Genomic DNA, 14,813 nt, shown 5'->3' on the forward strand with positions numbered 1-14,813 from the left:
TAAGAAAAACTAATAATGACCCTTGAGAACACTGTTTCTGAATACATTACACACAGTTGTACGATTACCCATTGTCATAAATTTTAGTCAAGCTAGAACAAGCAATGTCACTGCAGTTACATATTGATTTTGAACACACTTGTATTACGCAAAATTACACAAAGCTGTTTAAAATCACCTCTGTTTTGCAGATGACACCTAAATTTACCTTCAACATCAAGCCACTACAGTCCCACAGGTTCACTTCACAAGGGCACTGAACAAGCCATTCATTGTGCGTGCTTTGAAGCTCCTTCAGCTAAACTCAGTTCTCCTCTGTCTTAGAAAACCGAAATTCTAAAAACAGAACAAACTCGATGTAAATTGCTCGTTTCAGTGTGTTTAAGAGATTTGAACGTTAGCACAACCGGTGCCCCTGAAGTTGTCCCAGTTCTGCTCTGTTTGATTCACAAAAATGTTGCCAAATAGTAAAAAGAAGAATGTTACACTGCAGAGTGTGTAGTCTCTCTGTCTCTCTGTCAGTAATCAGCAGACAAAAACAGACCAAATTTAGCAATGTGGATACAAATGCTCTTAAATCTCTGTTCGTGCCTCTTCTGTAGTTCTGTGATAATCTGCTTGTATAAGTGGTTCTTGCATGAGACCCAGTGTCTTGGTATAGTCATCTACACAAAATAATATCTAAACTGGGCCATATGATATCTGCTATGAAAAGGTGTCAGTTGTCATGTCTGTCTCCAAGTGCATGGAAGCAGGTTGTACAATGCTTTGAAGTTGTGTGGATGACTGTTGTGTGCCTCGCATTTGGTCCTGACCCGTTCATTCAGACAGGAGGCCGCTGGTCTGTCCTGGAGTCTCACCTCATCACGTTCTTCTGTGAAATGTGTGCTCTCTAAAAAGGCCTCATTTTCTTAAGAATAACTTTTACTAGAAATTCACACTGTTACACAATTAGACGAAAACACTGAACTTAAACAGAACCGAGTTGTACAGAGCAGCCATTTGATTATTGACAATAATTCATCAGAACAGTTGAAACAGCTTCATTTGAGGCTTTTCTGACCAATACAGGGGACCCATACATTCATTTATGAAAGTAATTTACATTAGTGGGGACGTGTGTTGTTTTAAATTGTATGTGTAGAATGTTTTTTTTTTATTATGAACCAGTTTTTTTTTAATCTGATTTCATAACCTATTTATATGTAACTGCATGCAAATATCAATGTATCTATAAATATCTTACATTTGTTTCAGGCTAACATAACCACATGAATTTATTGAACTTTCTTTTTTCTTTTTTCATGGACATCAGGAAGACTGAAACATCAGAAAGTGCAGCTGCTGAGCCCCAAGTTTCAAACGCTGATGCTTGTCTTCAAATCTCTCAGTAGCTTAGGACAAAAACAAATCTCTGACTTTCTTTTTCCAAATGAACCCTCTCTGCCTCTCAAGTAGTCGTCTGTTAACTGAGTCCAAATTCACTGTGGAGCAGCAGTATTACTCTGCACTTTGCACCACAGAACTGGAACAACAGGACTTGACTGGACTGTGACGACCTTTAAACGGTTTATGCTCTGCACTTATTTTCACACAGCATTTTATATTTATTTCTCCTTTTAATTTCTTTTTAAACGGTTTCTCTCTTTTGAAATGCATCCCTTTTGAATGTATTATGTAAGGCACCTTGAATTTCCTCTTTCTGTGAGATATGCTACAGAGACAAAATTGCCTTGCTCCAGTTTTGTGTCAACAACCACTTACAGCCTAATTTGAGCGCTACTGAAGTCAAACTATGTCTTTGAATCAAAAAGTTCTGTATAAAACCAAAAATCTTAAACCTAATTTACGGACTGATATCCATTGTTTTTTTAGTTCGGTATCAACACATGCACCACAGCAGACAGGAACAGGGGGAAACACTCTCAACCCTCTGCCTACAGAAGAAAGCTGATGAAGACAGCGCATTCTTACAACATACAAATGACTCATTTCAAAGCTTGCAGTTTGACAGCCAGTTCCTTTTGAATCTAAGGACGAGGACCTATCCTGACATATGAGTAATCTTATTTTCTGCTTCAAGCCACTGGGTTTATTATTCAGTATGCCAGGGGAGATCTTTAACGTTAGATAGATAATGATAATGAGCACAAATAAAGCCCAGATTATCCTGGCATTGTAAGGCTATTTCATACTGAGAAAATAACCCAATTACTTTAGATAGAACCGATAATAAAGCACTTCAGACATTTCTCCCAACAAACGCCCGTGCTCACACTTAACAGAAGGGCTGCTGCCATGTTTGTGTAGTGAGGTGCTGGATGTTAAATAGTATTGATTGAGGAGAAAAAGATTAGGGAAGAGAGAAAAGAAGCAAAAGAGTACAAGGTTCTTACTGTGGAATATAAGTTGCCCTCTGGCAACATTTCGTCCTCTGCTGTTTTCGGCAACACACTCATACACACCAGCATCCTCTGGGCGAAAATATGGAATTTCCAGGACACCGCTGGAGTGATTGATTTTAATCTTGCCAGGGAGTGGATTTCCATCAGCTCTTCTCCACGAGATAGAAGGCACAGGGCTGCGGAGGTCACACACAAAAGGTCACGCTGGCCACATGCAGGATGACTGCTTCCATTTTTGCCAGTCTGTTAGTTGTAATAGAGGGATATCTGGCCACTTCACAAATCTGGCAATGCAATGTGAGGCGTACAGCTGCACCGAGCTAATGTTTCTGACACTTACTTTCCTAAGGCAAAGCACTCCAGCTTCACTGATAATCCTTTCGCGACATTGAGGGCGTCGGGAAACTGAACCTCGATCTTTGGCTCGTATTCGCCCATCACCACTGCATGAGTGATAAAGGCAAATCACATCAGTCAAAACATAAAACGTGGACATGCAGTTTCATGTAATTCATATTGAATCTAAGAGCTGGGGCGCGGGTGACACCGGCAGGGAGCGAGTGTGCGTATTGACAGCGTATACAACAGTGTTTGGCTTTGCGGATGGATGATTTTGGATTGCATATCTGCTGCAGCACAAATCTGAAGTGGTACACATAAACGGTCCTGATGGGGCTGGGTGTGTGGCAGGCTTTTGCTGTGTGTGTGTGTGTGTGTGTGTGTGTGTCTGCATGCATTTTTGTCAGTGCAAACTACATTCCTGGTTATGTGAATATGTGCCACCATGCAGATAGAGAGGGTTTCTCGCATACATAACCCTGTATAGTTCACAGGCTCTTGGGGTGGTGCAGAAAACTTGCTCGTAAGCAAAAGCAAAAACAGTGTCACACTGGAGACAAGCGATTTAGCTCCTAGGCTCGCCCTCCTTCTGACGGTGTGCATGTCAGTTCAGTGCGCAAGATAACCAGGAGCCAGCAGAGGAGAACTGAACGTGCTTACCGTCCCTCCGCACCACCACAGGGGTTGGGGAGCTGAACACCGTGGCGTTGGTCATCATGTTTCTCACCACGCACGTGTAGTTCCCCTCGTCTGAGGCTTCAACTTTGGCTATGTACAAGTTGCCCGTCCTCTGAGAGATGAATCGCCGTGCGTCCTGCTGCAGGAAGCTGCGCCGTCCATTGAAAACCCATGAATATTTGATCTCTGGAAACAAATAAAGAAAAGGTCATGACCTGTGGGTATTGAGACACAGAAGCAATACACTTTTTAAAAAATGACCTGGACAACAAGACCTGTAACACATATCGGAAAATAAATTTTTACAAATAGATATTCTACTGATCTGCCAGACACATAGATAGAAGATGACCTAGGATAAGGCGGCTGCTCTTCTATATTTTCTTGTTGTCAACAAATCCCATGATCCTATAAAGTACTGCCTGAGTAGCCACAGCCTGCTTATGGAAGGCTTAGAAATGTGTTGTCTACCCCTGGCAACACATTGACTACTGAGCACTTAACATCTAATATGACTTTAATATGCACCATTGTTATGAGACATTAAGCATTTTTCACTTAATCTTTGAGTGGTTTTAACTTTTTGGCTCCTTGGTGTATTTTTGAACACAATACATGAGCCACACTGCTGCACCTGACATTTTCCTTTATTACAATGAAAATAAGCTCTTTAATTTAATTTGGCTCAATCCCACGTACACTGTCAATATAATATATGAGCCCACAAAATGTGTATTAGTCCACATCTGAAAATAGTTCACACCCACTGCCAACTGAAATTCATAACTTTGAGTCACATTTGAAAAAAAAAAGAAACATAGTGCCCAGCTGGAAAATAGTTTCACCTCATTTCACCAAATATATATTTGTGATCTGTTTTAAAAGAGTTATGTCTCTGATAGGACTGAACCGGGCCGGGCCTCACAGACAGACAGGATATTGAAGTTGGAAAGTACTGAGAGGGAGATGGACAACAGCTGTGAGGAATAACGCAGCCCCCTCATTCTATTGAATTGGACCGCTGTGTTGGCTCAGCTGGGGCGTGAACGCGGGAGCCTCTGGAAAGACAATGCAGGTTCGTCGTGTATAGAAGTTGATCCTGGCGAAACTTCTGTAGCAACACATTGCAACATCTTCAGGCAATCAGATATGTGCAAGGATATATTCCATGTAGGCTTAGTGATGTAAAAACAGGTAATTCTGCTGTTTTTCTCGCAATCATCAATGAAGAAGAAGAAAAAAAAGATATATTTCTGATCTTTGTGATCACTCCTCAGAATAGGAAATTCCTTTCTTTCAGTATTATTAACTGCTGTGCAGCCTTCAGAGTCATGACTCTATAACTAAAACCGACTGTATTTCATTGTCTCACTGGTACCTGAAGCAACACTCCCTACATTTTGATACAGTCCTGTTTCCAGTCTGAACGTATTGGTTTTGGTCTTGTCATGGGATTTGTTGAGTAAAAGAGAAACACAGAATAACTATGAACCATGGCTGGTGTCACAGTAAAATCAAGCAAAGATGGAATTCACAAAACATGTCAGCATACATTTACTGTGGCCTGTATTACAGATTTTTACCGGAAATATCTGTTTTACTTGATCTCCAGCTCTTGTCACTCAGATGAACAAATAGGATTCATCACGTCAAAACAAAGAACAGACAGGAAATGATAAGAATGTCAATGCACAAGTGTAAAAACACACACACACACACACACACACACAGAGACAGAGACACAGCCAGAGAGAGCGATGTCTGCAGGGACTACAGAGTGAACCTGGGTATAAGTACAGCATCAGACACATGACAATAGTGCGGTCATCCCTTTTGACTGGGCAGACGTCAAAAAAGTCCCACTCACTTCCTTGAGGGAAAACACTGAATTAAAATCATTACAGGGACAGTCAGGGCAGAAACTGACAGACCTTTCATGATTAGGGACTATCAGACACTGGGTCTGTTTAAGAGCTGCAGTCTCAAAGCAACAGAGGACTTGCAGGCACATAATCTCGTGTCCTCTGACAGAGTTTAACTCTCTGCACAGCTCCTCCTTTTAGACCACTTACCTATTGATTGCTCAAGGAAGCTTCTGATGATTCCTCTTTTAATAAGGGGCATCACTGTATTCCTCAAGTGGTGCATCAACAAGCATGAAAGAAGCTTTAACATAATTCAAACCATATGCCAATAAAAAAAAAAAATTAAAAAAAATAAGATCACCATTTTGCACCATTTTTCAATTTTAAAGCACTTCAAGCTAGCATTGTTATGTAGTGCAAATCGCATCAAATGTGTGACTACGCTCTGTTTAAGAGGAAAAATAAAGAGATGGGGGCTTTTAAAGAAGGAGTGAGGGAAAGCTGGAGGGCAAATTGCTAAAGTGTGGAATCCCACGTGGCCACAGGATTCAGCTGGAAACAGAAGTGGAGAAAGGCTGGTACGCTGGCGTGAAATTGTGCTGGTGGGCACCGAATGGCTGCAGGAGTGCAGACCACTTTGAGGGTCTGCTAATCAGCAGCACACAGACACATGAGCCGACTCACAGCTGTGCCATGGGATAAATGCTCCCCCGGCCACAGCAGCCACTAGCAGCCTTTATTACCCACAGATAACCTGCCCACATTGAGGGGGGGAGGAAAAAATGACAGTGGTGAAGTGGAGCACTGGAGACTTTATAGATGACAGCATGGTCACAGATCATATGGGCGAGAAAAGTGGGCTCAAGGTTAAGAAGTGTGAGGCTATGAACTATAGATGTGAAGGCATGGGCCTGAGCAGGTAGAGCCGTGGCTGATCATAAAAGTTCCCTGTCTGACAGATAAGGAGAAGTGAGTGGAAAACAGGATGTCAGAGTTTGAAAAAGAGGAGCAGCAGAGAGAGAAGGAGGGAAGGTATAAAAACAAAAGAGACACAGCAGTGTTACAGGGAGATAATAAGCAACAGAGTGAGGAACAATAAAGATTGCTGAGGCAAGCAGGAGCGTGACACTAGAGCAGACAATGCAGAAGAGTTAGGACGGAGAGCTGTACCTCCGTAATGGGGTGGAGGTCCACAGAGCAGAACCACAGCCTGACCCTCTCTCACCGACACCATGTTCCTTGACTTCCTGCTGAAGTTCTGCAGAACTGTTGAATATGAAATGTTAAAAAAAAAAAAACTTTTTTAGGGTCTGGCAGCTATAATAGGTTTTACCTAGAGGTGACATCAAGCGAGGGGTGTTTCATTCTACAGGAAATGTCCCTGTTTGTTCACAGTGCTTACAAGTCAAAGCCGAGATTCCCCTGTTAATACCACAGCATGTGCAGCAGAGCGGGCAGAGGGTGCACCAATCAAGCTTAAGAGATTACTTTCACCTTTAATTAAATGCTGCTGTGCTGCGTGAGAGAAAAAACAGCTGGAAGACATATCAATCCCTGAGTCTTAGAAATATCAACCGAGTCCCAGGAGGGATGAAGCAAATATCAGCAGTGGTCAAATCCGAACTCACATGATTATAAAAGCCTCCAAATCATATAGAACTGTCCTCATTCCTTCCACTGGTGTTAAAGACTAGTATGAAGAGGCAGCACAGTCATCTCAGATATGGCAACGGACATTCAACCAGAGAACATCTCTTCATCAGAAAATCTGCAGCGAGGATAACCACGGGTATCTCTGCAAGACCATTTTTTGATGAGTGTGATTAAAGAAGCTGTTCAAATAGCAACAAAAGCAATTTTGAAATTTCATTTGAACATGTAGTTTTGTTATGTTTCTAATACACAGGAAAAATTAATGTTGTGATCTAGACTTATTTGTTAAATGTATGTATTTTGAAACATAAAACATTCTTTCAAAAAAGACAAAAATAAGTTACTTAGCTAGCATGATAATTTGGTTGACATTTAGCATCCTGGCATCCTGGCATGACTTTCAGCTCTCAGCCTGTTACCAACTGCAAATTTCTTCTGTATTTTTAAACTTCCATGTTAGGAGGGGGCATGGACATCGGCAACACAAAAAAATGATCGTGTGGTTTCTGTCATTTTAGCTAGTTCTTATAACACTGATGTATGGTGGAGTGTTCATTTTTCTTTTAAATTTGGTTTAATTGAGTTATTTGATGCTATAAAACAGGCGTGTGACGTGATTAAGTCAGGCGGGCGTATCCACGCCTCAGTCACTCCTGCACAGACTCTGGCTCAAAGTGACATTACCAGCACAAAACGGCAATGTCCTGGATATTTTGGCTTCATTTTAGTACAGAGGGAGGAAGTGTTGTCCATCTTTATATTCAGCCATTGTTTGACAGAGGGAAAAATTTGACCTGTTGCTGATGCTAGGTATGCATGAACATTCCTGTGGAGATGAGAATAAGTGCACAAATCAGTTGCTGAGATAGGTCACCCCATATCCACCATAACACACTGTAGCTTGTTTGTTACCCAAATTACAGTCCAGCAGAAATGAGTTAGTTATTTGATTACAATGATCGATTCATTTATGTAATTTTTTTTACAAAAAAATGATGAAAACTCTTGGGGTCCTGTATCAAGCTTTTATTACAGGGGCTCTCATATCACCCCAGTTCTGAAGTCCCTATGCTGGCATCCAGTTAAATTTCAAGGCTTTCCATAATCTTGCTCCAGAATATATCAGTGAAGCTCTAATGCCTTATACCCCTGCTGGGCCCCTCAGGTCCTCGGAGTGAGGCCTGCTAGTTGTACCCCGCTCTCGACTGAAAACACAAAGGGACTGTGCGTTTGAGGTCTTGGGTCCCAGGCTGTGGGACAGTCTCCCCCTGGGAGTCAGGTCAGCAAACTCTTGTGTGTTTTTAGCCACAGCTGAAGACTATTCTTTTTCTCAGTGTTGTTGTGCTTGAGTTATTATGAACAATATTTAATACTGTTTACTGTCTCCTGGTGTAATATTGTTTTCACTATACTTTAAACTTTTATTCTTTTGCAAAACACTTTGCAATATAAATAAAATTAATTATACTCTAAATTTAATTCAATCATGCATAAACTCATAAAAAAAGCACAACGTTATGTCTCTTACATAACACACACATTCAAAAATCCGAATATATCATCTACTCACATGCAAACTGGACTTTTGCCTCCCTGCTGACGACCGTCCCAAATGTGTTGGTGGCGATGCACTGATACACTCCTCCATGATTGATGACATGAGGGTTATTGATCAGCAGGTTACCCTCTACAAGGCTGTAGTTAGGCTCCGACTCTGTATTTATGTCTCTGCCATCCACTTTCCACCTGTAGATGTAGTAAATCACAAAGTAAAAATCACTTGGAAAAGAACCAGAAAACATCCCATGAGAACACGCGTGGTTAAAAATGTAACTGCCCTCCTACATCTAATGAATGACTACACTTAAATATTTATGTACCAAATACAGTCAAAGAGCCAGCTATCATAAAAAGCTCGGCAGAGCACATTCAAGGATGCTACACACTGTAGTCTCACCTTATGATCAAAGGGCAGGCGAAACACTTACCTGTAGCGTGGAGGCGGGTTTCCCTTCGCTTTGCAATTAATAAACACCTGCTTATCGTCAGTGCTCAGTGGGAAAATACTGTCACTGGGCTCCTGGGTGAAGACAGGACCGTGGCGTGTATTCTCTGTGTTGAAAAAAACAACAACAACCCATTAGCTGTACAATGGTGCTGAGCAAGTGACACTGAATTAATGCAAAAATAAATCACTCAGGAAACTGTATATAAACTCTACATCCATATAATTAGCTGCCAACGTGGCACTCTGAGTGGATTCTGCATTTAATATACCTCTTATGCACGTGTCACAAGGCTGATAATGCTCTGTGATGAGAGAGCAATTAACTACAGATAACCCTGTAGCACATCAGCTAACTGGCACATTCTACACAGTCTGCAACACATGAGTCATGAAGTTGTCTTTTATTATATATATATATATATATATATATATACACACACACATACACAAACATATATATGGGGGTGTGTGTATACTATATATTTACAGTCAGCAGCCACTTTATTAGCTACACCTTGCTTGTACCAGGTCTGACCCCTTTTTGCCTTCAGAATTGTCTTAATTCTTCATGGCATAGATTCAACAAGGTGCTGGAAACATTCTTCAGAGATTTTGGTCCATATTAACATGACAGCATCACACAGTTGCTGCAGGTTTTTTGGCTGCACATCCATGATGTGACTCTCCCGTTCCATCGCATCCCAAAGGTGCTCTACTGGACTGAGATTTGGAGACTGTGGAGGCCATGTGAGTACAGTGAACTCATTGTCATGTTCGAGAAACCAGTTTGAGAAGATCTGAGCTTTGTGACATGTTGTGTTATCCTGCTGGAAGCAACAGCAGAAGATTTCACTGATCAGTTCACTGTGGTCATAAAGGGATGGACGTGGTCAGCAGCAATACTCAGGCTGTGGCGTTTAAACGATGCTCAGTTGGTACTAAGGGACCCAAAGTGTGCCAAGAAAATATCCCCCACACCATTACACCACCACCACCAGTCTGAAGTGTTGACCCAAGGCAGGATGGATCCATGCTTTCATGTTGGTGATGGCAAATTATGACCCTTTTTTTCTGAATCAAGACTCATCGGACCAGGTGACCTTTTTCCAATCTTCTTTTGTCCAATTTTGGTGAGTCTGTGTGAACTGTAGCCTCAGTTTCCTGTTCATAGCCGACAGGAGTGGCCCCCGGTGTGGTCTTCTGCTGCTGTAGCCCATCTGCTTCAACGTTGGACGTGCTGTGCGTTCAGAGATTTTCTTCTGCAAACTTTGGTGGTAACAAGTGGTTATTTGAGTTACTGTTGCCTTCCTATCAGCAGTCTTACCATTCTCCTCTGACCTCTGGCATCAACAAGGCATTTTCTCCCAGAGAACTGCCGCTCACTGGATATTTTTCTCTTTTTCAGACCATTCTCTGTAAACCCTAGAGATGGTTGTGCAGGAAAATCCCAGTAGATCAGCAGTTTCTGAAATACTCAGACCAGCTTGTCTGGCAACAACAACCATGTTCAAGTCAGGTTTGAAGTCACTTAAGTCCCCTTTCTTTCCCATTCTGATGCTTGGTTTGAACTTCAGCAGGTCGTCTAGACCATGTCTACATGCCTAAATGCATTGAGTTGCTGTCATGTGATTGGCTGATTAGATATTTGCATTAACGAGCAGTTGAACAGGTGTACCTAGTAACAGTGGCAGATTTAACATTTGACATTCTTAGTGAAAATGGTTGAACTTGCTAACACCGGCATTGGGGTTGTGTGGGTGTATGTGTGACCCCCCTTTGCTTTGTCGTCCTTTAATCCTGCTGTCGTTGCATAGACTATGCCTGCATTTCACAATAAAAGCCCTGTTAAGATATGAAAGGTGTCTGTCCACTGAAATGCTAAAGGGGTTTTAATGTGAAACACTTAGAGTTTGAATTAAGAGCGTGATGCAGTAACTTTAACATTACAAATGGGAGCTGATCAAAACAAGGCTTCTTACCAAAATATGACTAATTACAGTCATACGTAGCCTCTGGTAAATAAAGGCCCTGGCTACTGTTTCAGATATATGGTTTGCTTTATTTCATTATTATCTTAGTGAAAGTACAGTAACTGGGTTAAGGTGTTTACATGAGACTTGCAATGATCAGAGAATTGCCTTAATCTGGTTAATATGTAACTATTAGAGAGCCAGTGGAGCTGCTGCTATATGCATGCTCAGTCGAGCTTGTCGTGCTGGTTAGCTCCAGCCAGACTATCAATACACAGGAGTAATTAACCAATGTTGCACTAATTACTCCCGTGAAATCTAACATTTCTTCAATAGAGGCACACTCACTCGCACACATACATACTGGTGCCCAGACTCCATTTCCTCTGACACCGTCCGTCATACACCCAAACTGCACACCAGCGTTCCTCTTAATAAATTCTTCATTTTCTCCATTTTTTTTTCTGTTTGTGCACTTGAGAGGATGAAATGCTTTTTTACATGTCTCTAACCTTGGCTAGGACAAAGAGTACTCCCTCCCTTATCATCATCCTAATGAGAGTGGGAGTCTTTGCCTCAGGTAAGGGCCTTGTTTCCGCAGCCTCTGAGGGAGAGGTGCTTCATTTTTACCCTGGTTGCAGTGTCCTTTAAATTAAACAAATTAATGAACCTTTAATAGCTGGGCTTTTTCACCTGGGAAATGATCAGTTGGTTTGTGCATATGCTACCCTGTAAACACACCAACTGGATTGACCGCTACCACACATGAACAACACACACATACAAATTACTCTTAATTAGATTTCGTGGATATGCATACAAATGTGAGTTCAATCGCGCATATATATGTATGTACAAGGCAGCATGAGATGCCATGTACAAAACCCCTTATTCTCCGCTCTTGTGCTTGCAGCCTGCAAAGATATACCTCAGTGAAAACTGCTGACTTGAGATGAGATGCTAAATCAATGGAAATTGAATCATAAATAATACAATAGGCCCCACTCGATAAACTAACATATGCATTTAAATGTATTTGTTTGATGACTTGTAAACGGTTGGCTTGGGTTCAGTATACAGTATATCCCTCAAATCTGACTATCAACATTAAATCTCACTCAGTTATAGGCTGCAAATGTTACCGTATCCAGACATAAAGTGTGAGAGCTTAGAGAGATATTAACTCCTTAGCTGTAGCTCATACAGGTATTAAGAGACTAAAGGCTGATGTTATTCTGACTTTCTCTCAGCTAAAGGAGCATTCATGGATCTATGTTTCTGAGAACAGAGTACAGAATAAATTAGAGTTAAGAAAAGAGTTAGAGAAGAGTTAGTGGGGATTTTTATAGCGCTTTGCCACATTTCATGTAAGTGGCAGCGGTTGGACATAAAGCAAGAAAATTGCATTATAAAACAGGGAGGCATTAAAGAAAGGGGACCAGAGGAGAGAGTGAGCCACATTTATCAGTGCTGCTCTGAAAAGAAAATTTAAACCCTGGTCACAGTTGACAATTGAGATCAAAATGTCATTATAATAGTCAATCTTCTGACATGAGGCAGTTTCACATTCTGACCTTGTGACAATTTCATCCAGTTAGATAATAAAATCTATGCCACTAAACTCAGATGTCTGGAGCTGTGGTTCTTTCCCTGAAATGCTTTGCTAGGATCTTTAAAACAAAATTTGAATCTACAGATTTGGACGTGTTCTTCCTCATTTTTTACAAACCGTAGATTTTGTCCAGATACAAAAGCTACTAAATTGATGATCCCTTCTGAGATGACTATCATTCCCCTTCAGATGAAACGATAACCTAAACATGCAAAAGAAAGAACCAAACCTCCCCTGTGAGAGATGTTTGCATATCAGATGTGTCATGAAAGGCGACTTGACTTGGCATCTTACCGGCCAGGCACTCTTTGAGTGACAGAAGGATTAACAGTTCCCATGGCAACAACATCTTCATTTTCCAAGGTCAAAGATTCTTCTTCTTCCCATTCAGTGACCAGATAGTGGAGAATATTTCCTGGTCAAACACGCTTCCGTTTGGCTGTGGAAAAAAAAAAAAAGGGAGTGAATGAGCACTGTGGAGATGAGGAGACGCGGCCTACATCAAGCCTTCTGGGTAAGAAAAAAAAAACAGACTGCAACTTGTGGAAAATCGGTGAGCCATTAATAATTCATTCAACCAAATAAGCAGAGCCAAGATCCCATGCCAAAGGGCCAGCCAGCAGCTGATACTGGGGAGCTGATATTTAGTGTATACATACTGCTACTACACTATCTCTCAGGAACAAGTCAAGCAAAAAAAAACAAACAAAAAAAAAAAGATAAAAAAAGAGGCTCCCAGCAGCAGCAGCAGGAGCAGCAGCAACAGATGAGCTGAGCAACCTGCCAAAGGTAATGTTAGCTTTCTAAAACTGTTGGTTCAACACATTTACTCTAGCAGAATGCGTGATGTATTAAGTGCATGGTATATACAACATCACAGGGAATGCAAATGAATGAAGACAGACACACTGAACTGAAGCAGAAAAACGATCTGTCTATGGGCAAATTATCCAAATCCCCTCAAACCCCGTCAAACCATGTAGACAGAAAGACCATGGATCACGATGCCAGAAACTATTGACACTGATTCAAAACTAAAAGAAAAAGAAATTATCGCTATTTTGCTGCAGTTTGTATTACTCCATCTCTTTGCTTGGACTAATGAGTTAAAAGCTTCTCTAATCAAGTGTCTGCGTGTAGATCAAAAGATTGCTAATTGCTAATACTACAGAGAATCATCTCCTCTGCTCCATGGAGCGTTTCTGCATCTTTCAGCGGCTTGTTTTGGTTTGTTTAATAGTCACTCCGCTTTTTACTAAAGCGGAGTGACTAACTGATTAAATAAGCAATTACCCACCACTGCATCACGCCACAATTTAGTGTACAGAAGAGTGTCAGTGTGCAAGGAACAGAAGAGCCATGCTGATGGGACGTTCTGAGAAATATTGACAATGTAACATGATAAATATTAATGAATTTTGAATTATTATTATTGTCATTATTATAATTGTATAATCATGCTGTAAAACAAATGTTCCAATGATGCTTTGGGGGATTTAAACAGTAAGTACGATGTTGCCACTTCAGTAAGTTTTGGCAAAATTGCACCTAATCAGTAAATTCCCTGAATCAGCCTTTAGCAAGTCCTGTTTTCCATGCATCTGGATGTGTAAGGAGGCTTTTTCTTTTCTGAATGGTTAGAAAGAATGATATCCTTGGAAAGCATAAGTCACATCCAGAAATGTGTTTATCATGTATGTGTTTTCAGATTTAATATAAAATGATGTTTACATTTTTGAAATAAATAAAAATGATCCCTTGTGTAACATGTAAAATGCTACAAGTTCCTCTGTGGGCAAGCTATTATGAGCTCACACAACGTTCACAAACATAATGTTTCTCCTCAGATTTCCTTTGTCCTTTTCTGTCTGAGCTCCTGTGGTAAATTGTTGCAGACGGATGTAACAAGAAAGGGCGAATCACTAATCATGACAAGAAGAAGGGGGAAAAAGCATTAGCTGTGTAGAGAGTGAAGTAGATTCATTCTGCTTTCCATTATTTATTCCAAGAGGGCACAATACTGATCACCCAAGCTTCATCTTGTCAGTCATCATTATTGATTTGGTTTCCTCTTTTTTTCTTTTGTGTCTTTTTGTTTGTCACTCTGCCCACTGTCTTGTCATATGTCTCAATCACATATGGAAGGATTGATCAATAACAGCGGACTTGGTTGATAGCTTTAGTTATGAGACTCACTGGGCTGATACATTCTCCTGTTCTGGAGAGAACCGATGAAGAAACTTTATCCATCTAACAACAGATGCCACAGTCTTTTGACCTACG

General features: G+C 41.0%; 1 protein-coding gene across 1 annotated transcript in view; it reads right to left on the minus strand.

Moving 5' to 3' along the window:
• LOC139631070 (contactin-4) overlaps positions 1-9,018 on the minus strand; it is a 43,272-nt gene extending 34,254 nt beyond the window's left edge. Inside the window, exons 1-6 of the mRNA XM_071495031.1 lie at positions 8,929-9,018; positions 8,511-8,686; positions 6,458-6,553; positions 3,405-3,608; positions 2,746-2,848; positions 2,397-2,581 (exon numbers count right to left, since the gene is read on the minus strand). Coding sequence (XP_071351132.1) covers positions 2,397-2,581; positions 2,746-2,848; positions 3,405-3,608; positions 6,458-6,521 — 556 coding nt within the window. The 5' untranslated portion in view covers positions 6,522-6,553; positions 8,511-8,686; positions 8,929-9,018. The remainder of the gene's footprint in view (positions 1-2,396; positions 2,582-2,745; positions 2,849-3,404; positions 3,609-6,457; positions 6,554-8,510; positions 8,687-8,928) is intronic.
• Between the last annotated feature and the right edge of the window lie 5,795 nt (positions 9,019-14,813).

This window comes from Trachinotus anak, unplaced genomic scaffold, assembly GCF_046630095.1.
Source record: "Trachinotus anak isolate AG129_WGS33_773 ecotype Australia unplaced genomic scaffold, CSIRO_AGI_Tana_v1 ptg000013l, whole genome shotgun sequence".
NCBI classification, from domain to species: domain Eukaryota; kingdom Metazoa; phylum Chordata; class Actinopteri; order Carangiformes; family Carangidae; genus Trachinotus; species Trachinotus anak.